The sequence below is a fragment of the Anser anser genome, assembly GCF_964211835.1.
Source record: "Anser anser genome assembly, chromosome: 7".
NCBI lineage: Eukaryota > Metazoa > Chordata > Aves > Anseriformes > Anatidae > Anser > Anser anser.
Window position 1 is genome coordinate 15,827,494 of NC_139727.1, and position 13,125 is coordinate 15,840,618.

At 35.9% G+C, this 13,125-nt stretch overlaps 1 protein-coding gene across 5 annotated transcripts in view; it reads right to left on the reverse strand.

Moving 5' to 3' along the window:
- The window catches only part of HERC4 (HECT and RLD domain containing E3 ubiquitin protein ligase 4), a 33,966-nt gene that overhangs the window by 3,807 nt on the left and 17,034 nt on the right, over nucleotides 1–13,125 (reverse strand). For 4 of the 5 annotated variants that reach the window (XM_083845435.1, XM_083845433.1, XM_083845436.1 and 1 more), the window contains exons 12-23: nucleotides 12,564–12,623; nucleotides 11,923–12,034; nucleotides 11,404–11,593; nucleotides 9,728–9,900; nucleotides 7,707–7,823; nucleotides 5,183–5,206; nucleotides 4,633–4,731; nucleotides 4,035–4,202; nucleotides 3,769–3,912; nucleotides 2,895–3,061; nucleotides 1,950–2,016; nucleotides 1,631–1,713 (exon numbers count right to left, since the gene is read on the reverse strand). In XM_083845435.1, the coding sequence (XP_083701561.1) occupies nucleotides 1,631–1,713; nucleotides 1,950–2,016; nucleotides 2,895–3,061; nucleotides 3,769–3,912; nucleotides 4,035–4,202; nucleotides 4,633–4,731; nucleotides 5,183–5,206; nucleotides 7,707–7,823; nucleotides 9,728–9,900; nucleotides 11,404–11,593; nucleotides 11,923–12,034; nucleotides 12,564–12,623 (1,404 nt within the window). The remainder of the gene's footprint in view (nucleotides 1–1,630; nucleotides 1,714–1,949; nucleotides 2,017–2,894; nucleotides 3,062–3,768; nucleotides 3,913–4,034; nucleotides 4,203–4,632; nucleotides 4,732–5,182; nucleotides 5,207–7,706; nucleotides 7,824–9,727; nucleotides 9,901–11,403; nucleotides 11,594–11,922; nucleotides 12,035–12,563; nucleotides 12,624–13,125) is intronic. The other variant, XM_083845437.1, reaches the window with a different exon arrangement.

Here is a 13,125-nt window from a genome sequence, read left to right on the forward strand (position 1 = left end):
GTTATATATTACACTTAACATACCAGTGCACTTTCTTTATGGAAATCCACAGTATTTGAATAATATCCACAGTATTTGAATAACATCACCAGTAAGTTAAAGAAACATCAAAACACATTTTGATGACACACTTATTAAAGCTGTAAAACGTTTCCCCTCCTAAAGCACTCAATGAGATATGTTTTAGGCACAGTTTGTATAATAAATAGTAACAGTGGAAAGAAATGTTTCTCCAGAGCAAATTCACAGTAGTAAATTAATTAACATTATTATACCCTATGTTAACATTTTTAAAACTGAATTAAAGATTCATGGAGTATTTTGGTCTTGAGAAACAGGACTTCTTCAGACAACTAGTGATGACATCGCAGTATACCTTCCACGGGCACCCTGAAACTTTTCTTATAGTTCAGTTTCATTGTCACTTTGTGACACAGCAAACCACCTTAGAAAACTTCGAAGCTACCACATTTAAGATGAAGTACCATAAATCCTCAGCTATTACCGAGGACTAAAAAAAGAAAGAACCCTGACAGGTGTAAGTGGTGACTGCCGCTGCTGAATGGTATTAGCATCTTTAGGAAAATTACTTACAGTGTGGTTTTTTTTTTCTTCCCTTCATTGAACTTCCTCAGTCTTGCGCTTACAATTGGAGTCTTTCTCTCCCAGTAATGAGAAGTCAGGTGAATGAAGGCACTGTCACTGCCTTTATCTACGCATGAGTTTGATACCTCCAGAACCTTCTGTCATAACTCTGTCCTCTACAAGGGACCTAGCTACTCACAGAAAATGTTCCTCAAAACACAGAACAGAGAAAAGCAGGAACACGCCTAAGGCACATTTTCTCCCTTATTCCTAGTATGCACAGCCTAGGTACATTCTATTCTCATACAGTATGCCCTTCTCATTTGATTCTTCCTTCACTCACAGAGAAGTGAAAACTCACAGAAGGCACAAAGATTAAAGAACCAAGGCAAATATATGAAAGGAACAGACAGGGAGAGATAGGAAAGTGACAGTATTCTGCAAAAATGGATGAGAGTACCATCATTCTGTCTATCCTCCAAGAGCAGAACGGGAATAAAGGGTGGCAGAGGCTGCTTTTATAAATAGAATTACCAGAATCCATGGAAGAGGGGAAAAAACACCATCCCTCATTTGACAATGACACAAATAACAGCCTAACTTATCTGCTCTACAAAGGGAAGACTTTTCTCAAATATTACTTCACAAATGAATAGTTGCCACATAATGGTGTTTAGGCTGATGTTTTCACATTGTTACTCAGTAACTTCCTGCAGAACCACAACCATTTTTCATCTTCTAAAACAAAGACCATGTAGTCAAAATGGATCCTAAAGAGCTTAGAAGTATTTTGAAGCAAATAAATAAACAAATAAATAAAAAAGGTATAAGAGGTGTTACAAAGTTAGATGAGACTCGGCAGATGGTGAATTCCTAAATACAATAGCTATTTTAACAACACATGAGAATAACTTGGAAAAACAACCACAGTAGTTTTGCCTCCTATCATTAGCATAACAGCTTGGCAAAGGATATTTATAGCAGCCCAGTTATGTTCCCAAAGCAGATAGTAACACTGAACTACTCTGTGACCCATAAAACTCACCTATTTTGTTTGATTACAGGAATGTCAGCACCATTAGGAACAAGCTCTTTAATTTCTGTTGTACCAAAATTTTCCACAGTGATCTATTTAAAACAAACAAGAAGTATTAGTTTTATTTACCATGTAGAGGACTTCTTCCTATCACTTTGCTAATTGCAACATGAACAGCAGACGCAGAACTTAACATAAGCAGAGAGTGCTACAACTCATGGGAACCAGCAGCCAATGCTTTTGCTCAGGCAGTTCATCAGAGGCAGTTGTAACAGACAGTAGAAGCTTAATTAAAATAAAAAAGACTCCAACATCATGTAAAACTTACAGTAAAGTTAAGACAAAATGCTTCCTCTATGTCGTCCTCTGGGTAGTCCAGCAACTGCTGCATTCCCCTACAAAATAATTTACAAAGTACTTGTACCAGTGGAAAAGAAGATAAATTTATCTTCCCAAAGTATTCAATATGCTTTGATAATTCAAGAAAAATCTTTAATTATTTCTAATGGTATATTCCAGCTATTAAGTCACTGATCTGCATCCTATAGCACAGCACTGGGAAATCTCAAGCCATACAACGTTACTTTTAAAAGTATGGTAAGCAAAGCTTTAAAGACAAGCAATGGTTTCTCAATTACTTGTACTACTATTTCCTTTTGGTTATATCCACGTGTGAGAGAGAAGATTCGTATCCTGGTCTCTAGCTAAAGGATTCCCAAGCCAGAGGTGAGAAGTCCTTAACAACCACTGATGAGCTTTTCCATTAACTTGTTCAATTTCTCCTCGAACCTATGCAAACTTTTCTCATTCACAACACCGAGGCAAACACCCACTCCACCACCCCATTTGAAACTCCTACCTGTTAATTCGATACAAATCCCCTCTCAAGGACAGATATTTAGCATATATCTGTTTCTGAAATAAAAACATTTCCTCCCTGGACTAAGTAAGTTGTCTGGAACTATAACTATGTTCAAGCTTAGTTTATAAAATTAACACCAGAAATTCAAATTTTTTGAGTTGCAAACATTTTGTTCCCCTAAAAGTCTCGTAGCATGATAAAAACACAGAAGACATGAGTACCAAAATCAAACATTTAGAAGCAGGTGTTTAACAATAGCATGTATCCTGTCTGAAATGGCACAATGGCAGCAAGCTACTCTGAGCTGTTCATTCTGTTAGTGTGAATACCAGGTGTTTTCTTGAAATTCTCAAAGGCAAGTCTTGAATTAAAACTTAATTCCTAGTTTCATTCTTTTTTTTTCTTGCTTACCTGCCAACATCTGGCATCAATTCTTTTAAGTCATCTAGGGATGGCTTCTTATTCAATAGCTTTTTGTACAAAGCCAATGGGAAGTGAAGGTCTACAATAGTAAAATTATATATTGCTAGACCACAGACAACGCCAATCAAATGAAACAAGTCACTGTCTTCAAAGGTCTAAGAACAGAAAACAGACAAGATAGGTTAAACTAAGTTATTTAAATCATTTAGAGTGCAGAAAAAAGCATGCATGCAGTATATACATACAAAAAAAAGCAGAGAGATGATATATTTTGTACTGTAAGTGATGCCTGCTTCTGAAACTACTGCAAAAAAGATTCTGTTTCTGTCAGTGACTTGCTATTACACTATTCAGTCCTTGTATTTTAATTTGTGTTTTGAAGAGGGGTGCAGTAGATGGAGAGGTGAGGAGCTCACTGTTGACTCCCTTGGACTTAACAGCTAAGGCTTAAAACACAACTGTGGAAACATTTAGTGTTCAGGAATCACTGACACTCTAGTCAGTATCTTCCTCTGAAAAAGGACTGAAATGTCAACAATCAAAAATCTCCAGCAAGTATGACCAGGTGACTACATATAAAACGGACCCATAAATGCAAATGAACACAGAAAGACATATTCAACATGCCACATCATTTTTCTCTGCCACTCCAATTCTGCTCTTGGAATCGGTTTACTTTCGCTGGCACTTCCCACTGAAGTCACCTGGACTGGGCACAAGTGGTAAGGAGCAAGGAATGAGGGAAAAAAAGGGAGGGGAAAGTTTTGATCTAACAATGACAAAAATAAACATATTTCTAGACTACTTTATTCAGCTTCTCCTATTGAAATAAAATTATCACAAACTGTCAACTGCACCCTACCTTATCAGAGAACCAAATCAGCCTGGACTCTTCGTAGTACCTGAACATCCCATATTTGGGATCTAGCAACTCCCTCATTATGAGCAAAAAAAATTCTTTGCGAACACCTCCAGCATCAACAGCTTCTTCCCCTACAAAAATAACCTGGAACACACACTTCAATTAGCACAGAATTAAAAACAGGAAGCAAAACATTTGTCCAAAATATATTCTCAATTACTCACATGTCAGTAAAAGACACTTAGACCAGAGTGTACTGGTAATACCTTGAGTGGCTTCTTGTAGTCCACATTCTTTGTTTTCCTTAGGACTTCCACTGCATCTCCTACAATATTGTCTCTCCGCACCATTAATATCAGGCATGGGTTGACAGACTCAAATACTGGCAGAAACAGAGAAGACAAATTCTGCCTGTGAGCTTGATCAACAGCCATCTGGAAAACAAACAAACAAAAAAACCCACAGTATAAAGATCATTAAGTAACTCTAGATTGCTGTCAACATTAACGTCCATCACTTATCTTAAAAAAGTCAGAAGACCTGAATGCAGACAGCTACTGAATCCTCCCAAATTATCTTCATATTCCTTTAATCTCAGGGAATGTGTTTCCTTTACCCCCTCCTCCCCCCTTCAAACAAAACACCTGAACTTCCTCTATTCCTCTAACAGGCAAATGAAGACTAAGGTGTTTAATACAAATCTGGAAAAAAAAACAGATCACTCATTTTCATGGAGAAGAGATAGTGTTATGGAAAAAACACACCACCACCACCACCCCCCAAAAAAAAACAAAAAAAAAAACCTCTCCAAAGCACCCTAAGCTAAATCCAAAATAAATCAGATCTTTAAAAACAGACTCTCACCTGCATCTGTATGATTGCATCTGTTTGCAGGAGAGTTGTCTTTGCCTGGGCATCAAAAACAAATGGGTATGTGCAAATCGTAACAGGAATATCTGTGAGCTAGAATGAGAATAACCATGTCATGACTCTGCTTATTAAAAAAAATACTATAATGGTTAAAGTCATTACAACAATATTTAATATATCTATTTTACTGAAAAGAGAAAGAAATCTTTATTCATTGTCAATGCAGGTCCGAAAATATCTCAGGAAAGTAGATGTTCAACTGCTTAGCATTTCAGCAGAAAGCCCACCCCCACTTAGTACATTTTAATTTCACACCTTTTATTACAGCTAGTATGTTATCATCAAACAAGTCCTTGCTTTCAACCTCTGCTCTGAATTTACTATACAAAGAATTACATACTTTTGCCCCATAAAAACCTTTTCAGATTACATCCATGCCAATATAAGGCTTTACTTCCAATAGAACACATCTCACAATCCTTCACACTCTTATTTCTGATTTCCTTACATTCTGGAAAAGAAATCAGATTGCAACCAGTCTTACCTCAGATAATCCATGGTTGACATCCTATGACAGCATTTGCACAAAGGTAGCAACAATTAAGATGAAAAAGCAGCATTAGTGTCTGCATTAATTATTCATCTTAGATGTAAAATTCAGAATATTTAGCTACAGCTTCCCCCCACAAAAAACGTATTTACTGAAAAAATAAATAACCACCATAAATATTTTAATTAATCCACCAAATACAACAATGCCTTTTAACATCCTATGTGTCTTTAAAAGGGGAGCATTAGACTATCAAGTATTCTTGTATTGTTGGATACAAAAGTTAACATTTTAAAATGTTTATTTCCATATGTTGAAAATGACATTTGCTTTCACATATGCATTTTCACTCTCAAATGACTGAAGCATATCACATTAAATTCAAAGTATTTTTACTGAGCAAAAGTTTAAAGACAAAAAAACAGTTAGTCATTAAATCTCAAGAATCATTTGGATCTACGATACTGCGTATGAGAAAAGAACTGAGATTTGAAATTAGGGACAGACCAATACATATTGCTAGGTCTGTGTAGAGACTTCCAGAACAAGCTAGATAAACTCTGCTAAGAAACTAAGTTATCTCTATGGTACTGTTACCCTTATCCTCTGCTGCTGAAAGAAAAAAAAAAAGAATAAAAGCTAATGATAAACTAATAAATTTTAAATGTGATTTGTGACTAAACATATGAGACTTAGGAGTCCAATATGTAGACAACTATGGTTCAGAAAGCGATGACCAAAATATCATAATCTGTAAAATCTGCTTTCTCTCCACATCCCTAATTCCTAAAAGAAACACCAGATTTCAGTAGCCCATTTCTCACAGACAGATTTATACTATTTTGTACTCCTACTGCATATACCATCATTTACTCCTAATTATTTTTTCCCACTTAACTCTTCTAAGGAGCATTTGTATTTAGTAACTTCAGTTTTTCCCCTATTCTTCTGTTGTTGAAAGCTTAGAATTTTTTTCTTCTGAATTTCTAAAACTTTTCTGAATTTTTCATTTCTTTTGTATTTATTTCCCTCTCCACATTTTAATTAAGCAACCGAACAAACACCTTTGCCTCAAGTTATGACAATAAAAAATGACACTAGCACAAGAAATTTTGATTAATATTAGTGTTAACATAGGCAACTAGAGATTCTTACTACTTTACAAGCAAGAGCACAAACTGCTGGATACAAAGGCAAGAAAAAGCCATCAAAACCACTTATGCAGGTGATAAGACTAAGGCCATGATTTTTTTCAGCCTTATAATAAACCAAAGTCTTTTTTCTCTGCTAAACTGAAAGATGTATAAATGCATGACAGAATAAAGATGATTAAAGGGAAATTCAGTATTATTTTCTTACTAATATCAAGCTACTGCTTAATTTTCCAATTTAACAAATGCAGCTTAAGACTTCAGACACTAATCAATTTTCCCTTATCTCAGAATTTTCTTGTCTGATCATGCCAAACTCAATTCTGGTTTGTTTATATCCATTTAAAGCATAGTTGCAAAGGTCATCATCTTTCTAATTCCAACACTTTTACATCCTTCACTGCCGTATCCTTCTCTGTTCCAAGTACACAACCTGTCTCTTCTTCCAAGGCCTTGTTTTTCCCCACCTTCTCCATCTCATTTAGTATGCTGCCCCTGTCAGCTACCAACATCAGCCTACATCAAGCACGGAATACTTTTTCAGAGATGTTTGGCTGAAACATAGTCTGTCATGACTACCACTATCATCTCACTATTTCTTTACACTCCCCCATCTCCCTGCTCTTGCTATTTTATTTCACATTTTTTTATCCTTTAGTAGACAGGCTATCTTTTGCTTAGTATTCATAAAACACACAACAAAAGTAGGTCTCCCCTGTTCAGGAATTTCTAGGTACTGCTGCAGAATTAAATTTAGGTGGCTAAAGCAAGCATAAAAACCTACTCTATTCTCTCAAAGCTTAAGTCAAAGAACTGTGTGACAAAACCTTATCCAACTCACTAGTTCTGTGCACAGTCATTTATTCCCACTTACCACTCCTCAGTTTACAGATCCGAGAATTAATTTACTTCTTGTCACTACACTCAAAGTAGAAAATTACATTGGTTATCTGTCCCCTTTAACTCCCTACTTCATTTCTAAACTTAGTTTTCCATGACACTTTCAGCTTTCTCTATTGACAACATTGACTAAACCTAGCTTGCATAGTAATTCAGGTTATTCTGGATGTTTTCCTGTCAAGAGTTAGCACTTCTCTAACTTTTCCAATGTGGCAAATCTCAACTGATAGCATTCTAATTAAAACGTTAGACAGTGTCAGTCCTAAAAATGATACCCTACAAGAAACACACCTATTTAACAATTCTTCTTTAGCTAGCACCTGACAAAAGCTGAGTCTGGTCAGTATCAGAGATCTGTGCAGATACTTGTACGAAAAGAAAGTGCCCCTATTTAGAATATCTACAGGCTTCTCTACAGAGACAACCAAAAGCAAGTATGGGGGGGAAGGAGGGATCCAAACTCTTACCATTCCAAACATCTGCTGCTGGACCCAGTTGACGTAGTCATTTCTGATATCTATCAAGTCTTGTATCTCATGTATATAAAATCTGTCATACTGTATAACTTGCCCTCTTTCATTTACCTAAAGAAGAAAAATCTATTTTTATCACTTTGCATAACAGTTTAAGAGGATTTTTTCTGTAGTTTTCAAGCATTTGTTATGTCAGCCACAGACACCCACCTACTAAGAAGTACTAGAAAAACAACAGTGCCTACAAGCATAAAAAAACAATGTTAAAGATATGGAAACATGGATTATTCACAATCCTATTTAAGCTGCAAAAAAATAAGATTAATCAATCATGCAATAGTGCACGATACAGTGCTGCCACTTTGAAACATCACGTGATTTCACAGGAACAGTATTTTCTTATGTACAGGATTTACAAACTACAATGAAAAACTTCGTTCTCAATTACAATATGAATGGTATTTCTGTTACCTGTGACCAGAGAACAATTTCTATTTAAAAACATTAAGCTTAGAAAAATAAGAGAATGACATGGGAAACAAACATTTTTTAAAGGCTTGTCTCTATAGTGTAATTTTAAACCCAGGGCTTCCAAGAGGATTCAGTAAATTTGCTTTCTTAACACACGCTTCTTTTCTCAATGACTGACAAGCATCATTAACTGCCAGAACAGAAGGATTACAAATTCTCTCTTTAAAAACTGACAATCTTAACTTGCTTTACTCCAACACCCCTACCACCAAAGAACCCAATCCTTCCCCCAAAAAACACTAAACAAACGAACAAAAACGGATATTAAATCTGTGGAATATCCTAGATACGTATCCCCATTTTTTCCATTCTTACTTTGGCCCATACCGGGTAATTATTAAGAACATATCAGTATACCTACCCTGTTGTCCAACTGTTTATAAATGTAATTATTTCTACAATGTAAGTACTTATTAGTCAAAGCTGGGTTTCCAAAAAATGGGAATTTAGAAGAGGAGAGCCAGATTATAACTCTACATTTACCCACAAGGTTTAAATATTTTAAGATCAACTTCAACTGTTAAGATTTACAGCTATGGCAACCCTGAGCAGTGACAGAAATTCTGAAGGCAGCAAAATAGTCTTTTCTTACACACCAACAGCTTTCCAAATGGGAATCTCTAATGGACATTTTGTGCTTCCAAAACAGGATGGGTACTGAACAGCCTTATTTCCCAGCCTTAATTTGACAGTGTTCATAAAGAACAAATGAAATAAAAGCACAGCAAACCAAAGCCTAAGAATTCCAGCTTCCAAAGCCGACATCCTTTCTGTTTTCCTTGGGGAATGGGAGGTGTACATATAGCACACAAATGTCCAATTTAGACACTTGTCCCCATTGCACTAGATTGTGTGAATACAGTACTTGATTAGCACCTTAAGGAGTGCCTTCAAAGCTCTTTAAGGATGGAATTACAAAATGCCATATGACCAGAATAAATTACAATGGAAAGAAAAAAAAAAAAGAGGGTGAGAGGGGAAATTACAGCAGCAGCAGACAGATATTACAGCTTCTCAGGCTTCTGATGTGCACTCTGAACGATTTGGGCTATTTTTATTCAAGGCTTGTAAATTTACTAAGTTTTATGAATTAAGTTAACATACTAGCACACTGAATAAACAAATCAGAGAAGAAAAAGTTTGTCCTGGCAAAACTGTTCAGATTTTGCTCAAAATGTAACTTGCTCTTACCTTCCAACTGTGACCTTATTTGCTATCATTTCAAACTTAAGAGGCAATTCTTTCCAACATACCCTCACAGGTGCAATTGACTGGGTCAGTCTGTGATAATTCCATCACCATGTCAGATTGGAATCCAGAATTCCAATGCTTCATACGTCTAAATGGAACAACTACAAATATTTCTGCAGATGTAAGTCTAAATATTGAAAACTCTTTAGTTATTTAACTTCTTTCAACAACTACACAGCACAGATGCTGACAGAAACAAACAAAATAATTGGTTAAAATTGATGTAAACATACTCTATGCAATATTTCCAGAACTCTGAAAGCTGTGTGTAGAAAATTGGTAAATATTCTTCTTTCAGATGGAGGAATGCCAATCTTATACAACTTCAAGAGGTGGACCACAACATCCTTGTAGAGTTCCACTATCTTGAGGAATAATGGAGGTTCAAGTACAGACCACCAATTTTCTGTCAACAAACGGTGAACACATAAATGTAGTACTTGCCACTACAACAGTATGTTACGCTACTCTTAATTAAAAAACATGTTTCATTAGAAAGCACACTTGTCAGTTACCAAAAACTAAAGACAGGTGGGTAGAGAAAGAACAACAAAATATTGACACTTCTATACAAATTCAGTTCTCTATACAATAAGACTTGGGGAAGCAACAGACTTTCAACTTTGAAATGGTTCTGGTGTATTATTCTACAGTGTTACTCCCCTCTCCCACCCCATTCCGGGATTTAAAACAGCACAAAAGGGGCATTAGCAGCTGACCATGTGTAAGCATTACTGAAATGGGGAAGCTCTGGAGAGTAAAAAAAAAAAAAAAAAAGACATACAACAAATTAGAGAGCAGAAGACAACTAAGCAAAGTGTATGAAAAGGTATTTTGAGGTGGGGAAAAGTAATGTAGAACGGCCACTGCTTTCAAAGGGAAAGCTTCTTTCAAAAAAAAATGTTTAAAAGAGTGGTGCAAACTTTTGAACAATAAACTGCTCTTTGTAAAAAAACCTTCTATTTCTATGCTCCTACTGTTACACACCAACTCTTTAAATTAAGTCTGTTTATCCAAAGTACACAATAGTATCATGAAGTTACTTCTGACATGACACAGGTGGCTCAAACCTTGAAACCTTAAGCACAGAGTCCTAACAAGAACAGTGGAAACACTTCTTGTAGTGAAGCAACACAAAAAAGGACCTGCAGTCCAAAGAAATTATCAGTTTGCTTTTCTTTATAGCAGGCAAGCTTTTTACTGACTGCACGCTTTACACTCACCGAAAACTACTGCCAAGTTTAAGAGGTGGGCTATAAGTAAAGGGGAAAAAAAATCAAAAACACACCACCCCAATGAAAAGAAAGTACCCTTTTTAAAAAGATACTAAGTACAAAGGAAATGTTCTGGTATCTCAACTCCTCAAGCTGAATCCTTGGTGACAGGAGTCAAAATAAAAAAGTGCAAGGAAATTAAAAATAAACACTATTCTAATCTGCATATTTCAAGAATGCATCTTAGCATCAGTGAAATAACATGGATCTCGAAAAAAAAAACACAACAGGTACTACAGTCAAAACAATGACAATTTAATATCTGCTCTGTAGCACTCCTGTAAATTACTTAGTGCTTGTTAGTTGTCTGACCACACAATTTTCACTTTAAAGTGCAAAGACACGTATCAAATGCTCTCATGTATGTAGTATAATTCCTCCCAAATGGAACGAGTCCAACGATTACAAAACCAGATGAATATATATGGATGGCCGGCTAGCTCACTCAGAAGCAACAGGATAGGTGTTTTCTTACATAGCAAGCAACATTAACCCTTAACTTTCTCATTGAGGAGTTCTACAGAACTGCAAATACACAAGCAGGTGTTGTTGAGACCACGTCATCACTGATGGAATTTCTATACATCTTCGTTTGTAGATCCTTAAGTTGAATAGTAAAAAATTCATTTTCTTACCAAGAACTTTCAGAGGAGCTTTTTCTAGGTTCAGAATAGCTGTTCCAAAGGGAATAGCTAAAGTTGTGAAATTGTTTGCATCGCTCATCAGTGGGCACTCTGGTAGAGTGAGATACAGCCTTAAAGCTTCAACATCTGGTAAGGAGCTGCTCAGTTTTGGAATAAGGTTCTTTTCCAAACTAGCTGCCACCTGCAATGCATAATAAAATGCAGTTTGTTTTAATGCAATTGGGCATTTAAACAAAATCCCACACCTAGATCAAAAGTAAATTAGAGAACAATCAAGACTTTAACCTGTGTTGTATTATTTAATATACTGTCTTGTTTTTGAAATTTAAAGACATACAATATCCTGGTGTGTTACATTCTGGCACAGCACTACAGTTTTACCTATTTGTAGTTGATATGTTATCGACTAAAGAAAGATATTAAAAGGATTGGAGCAAGCATACCAAAAGTATTTCTCTATAGCTACAAAGTAAGGTGATCCCAAACAAAATGAAAATATGCAGCACAAACCTGTTGTGATATATGAGCGTGGTCAGGCTGTATAAGTTTGTGAAACAGTAGTCTAGCAGCATTCATATCAACCCCTGAGAATCTACTGCTGGTTTTGTAATGATCATCATTGCTACAGCAAGAAAAAAAAAAATCAGAGAAAGACTGAATCCTGTATTCTTAGGACTCTACAAATTTTCCACCTTGAATTTTTAACCCTATTTAACAGGGAATTAAAATGTTAGTGATCACAGTATCACTCTTACACAACATTTGAAGCAACTGAAAAAAAGTCTTCTCTAACTGCAAGGCAGTCATGCTTTAGATCTTGGCAATCACCGAGATCTAAACCAGCTTGTACAATATATTCTCCTTGAATTATATACAACTTGTGGCTGCTAAGTAATTATTTTTGCTGGCTTAAATGGCAGCAGCCAGGTGGCACACACTTCTAAGAACTGGCAGAAGACATACTGCACTTAGGCCAGCTGACAAACTACATGTAGCAAAGGAGCTATAACGTTAAACTGAAAGCATCAGAGTACTACTAAGAAGGGAAAATGGTGGGAAGGTGTCATAGTTGAAACAAGAGACACTAGGAAGATAGCCACCATTAATTCTTCTGTTCACAGGAATACTTGTTTAAAAGCCTGACCACCTACCTCAAAGCCAAAAAGCTCCCATTGAGGCACCCAGCTGAGGAGAATGTTCCATCAATTTCACTGAAATTGTTCACATGAAAGAAGAAGTTACACTTCTTTTTACAAATTAGCATCTTCTATAAAATTAATGTATTTAATCCTTCATAAGTAACATAGTACATAAGACCTAACTCTAACTTGAATATGACCAAACAACATCCCGTAAAACCTCCTTTCAAGACTCAACGCTTAAGGCAGCTAAAAACAAGAGACTTGCAGTTTGTTTTTAATTTCTTTGCATCCTCCTTTAGTAAGATAGCAGCAATATTCTGAGTTATTCTCATATTCCTTTACACACACTATTATTTTTCAAAGTGCAACTAAATACTTAATCTTTTATGGAGCAGTGACCTAAACTGTGACAGAGATGAGACAGAGCAAAGGAGATAAATTACATGACAAGCATGACAATGAAAGCACAACAAAAGCTCTGTACGTAATAAAAGCAGTAATTAAGATTACTCTTGCTATGTATGTACAAAACCACATTCACGCCCAAATCATATATAAAATTACTGAAGAC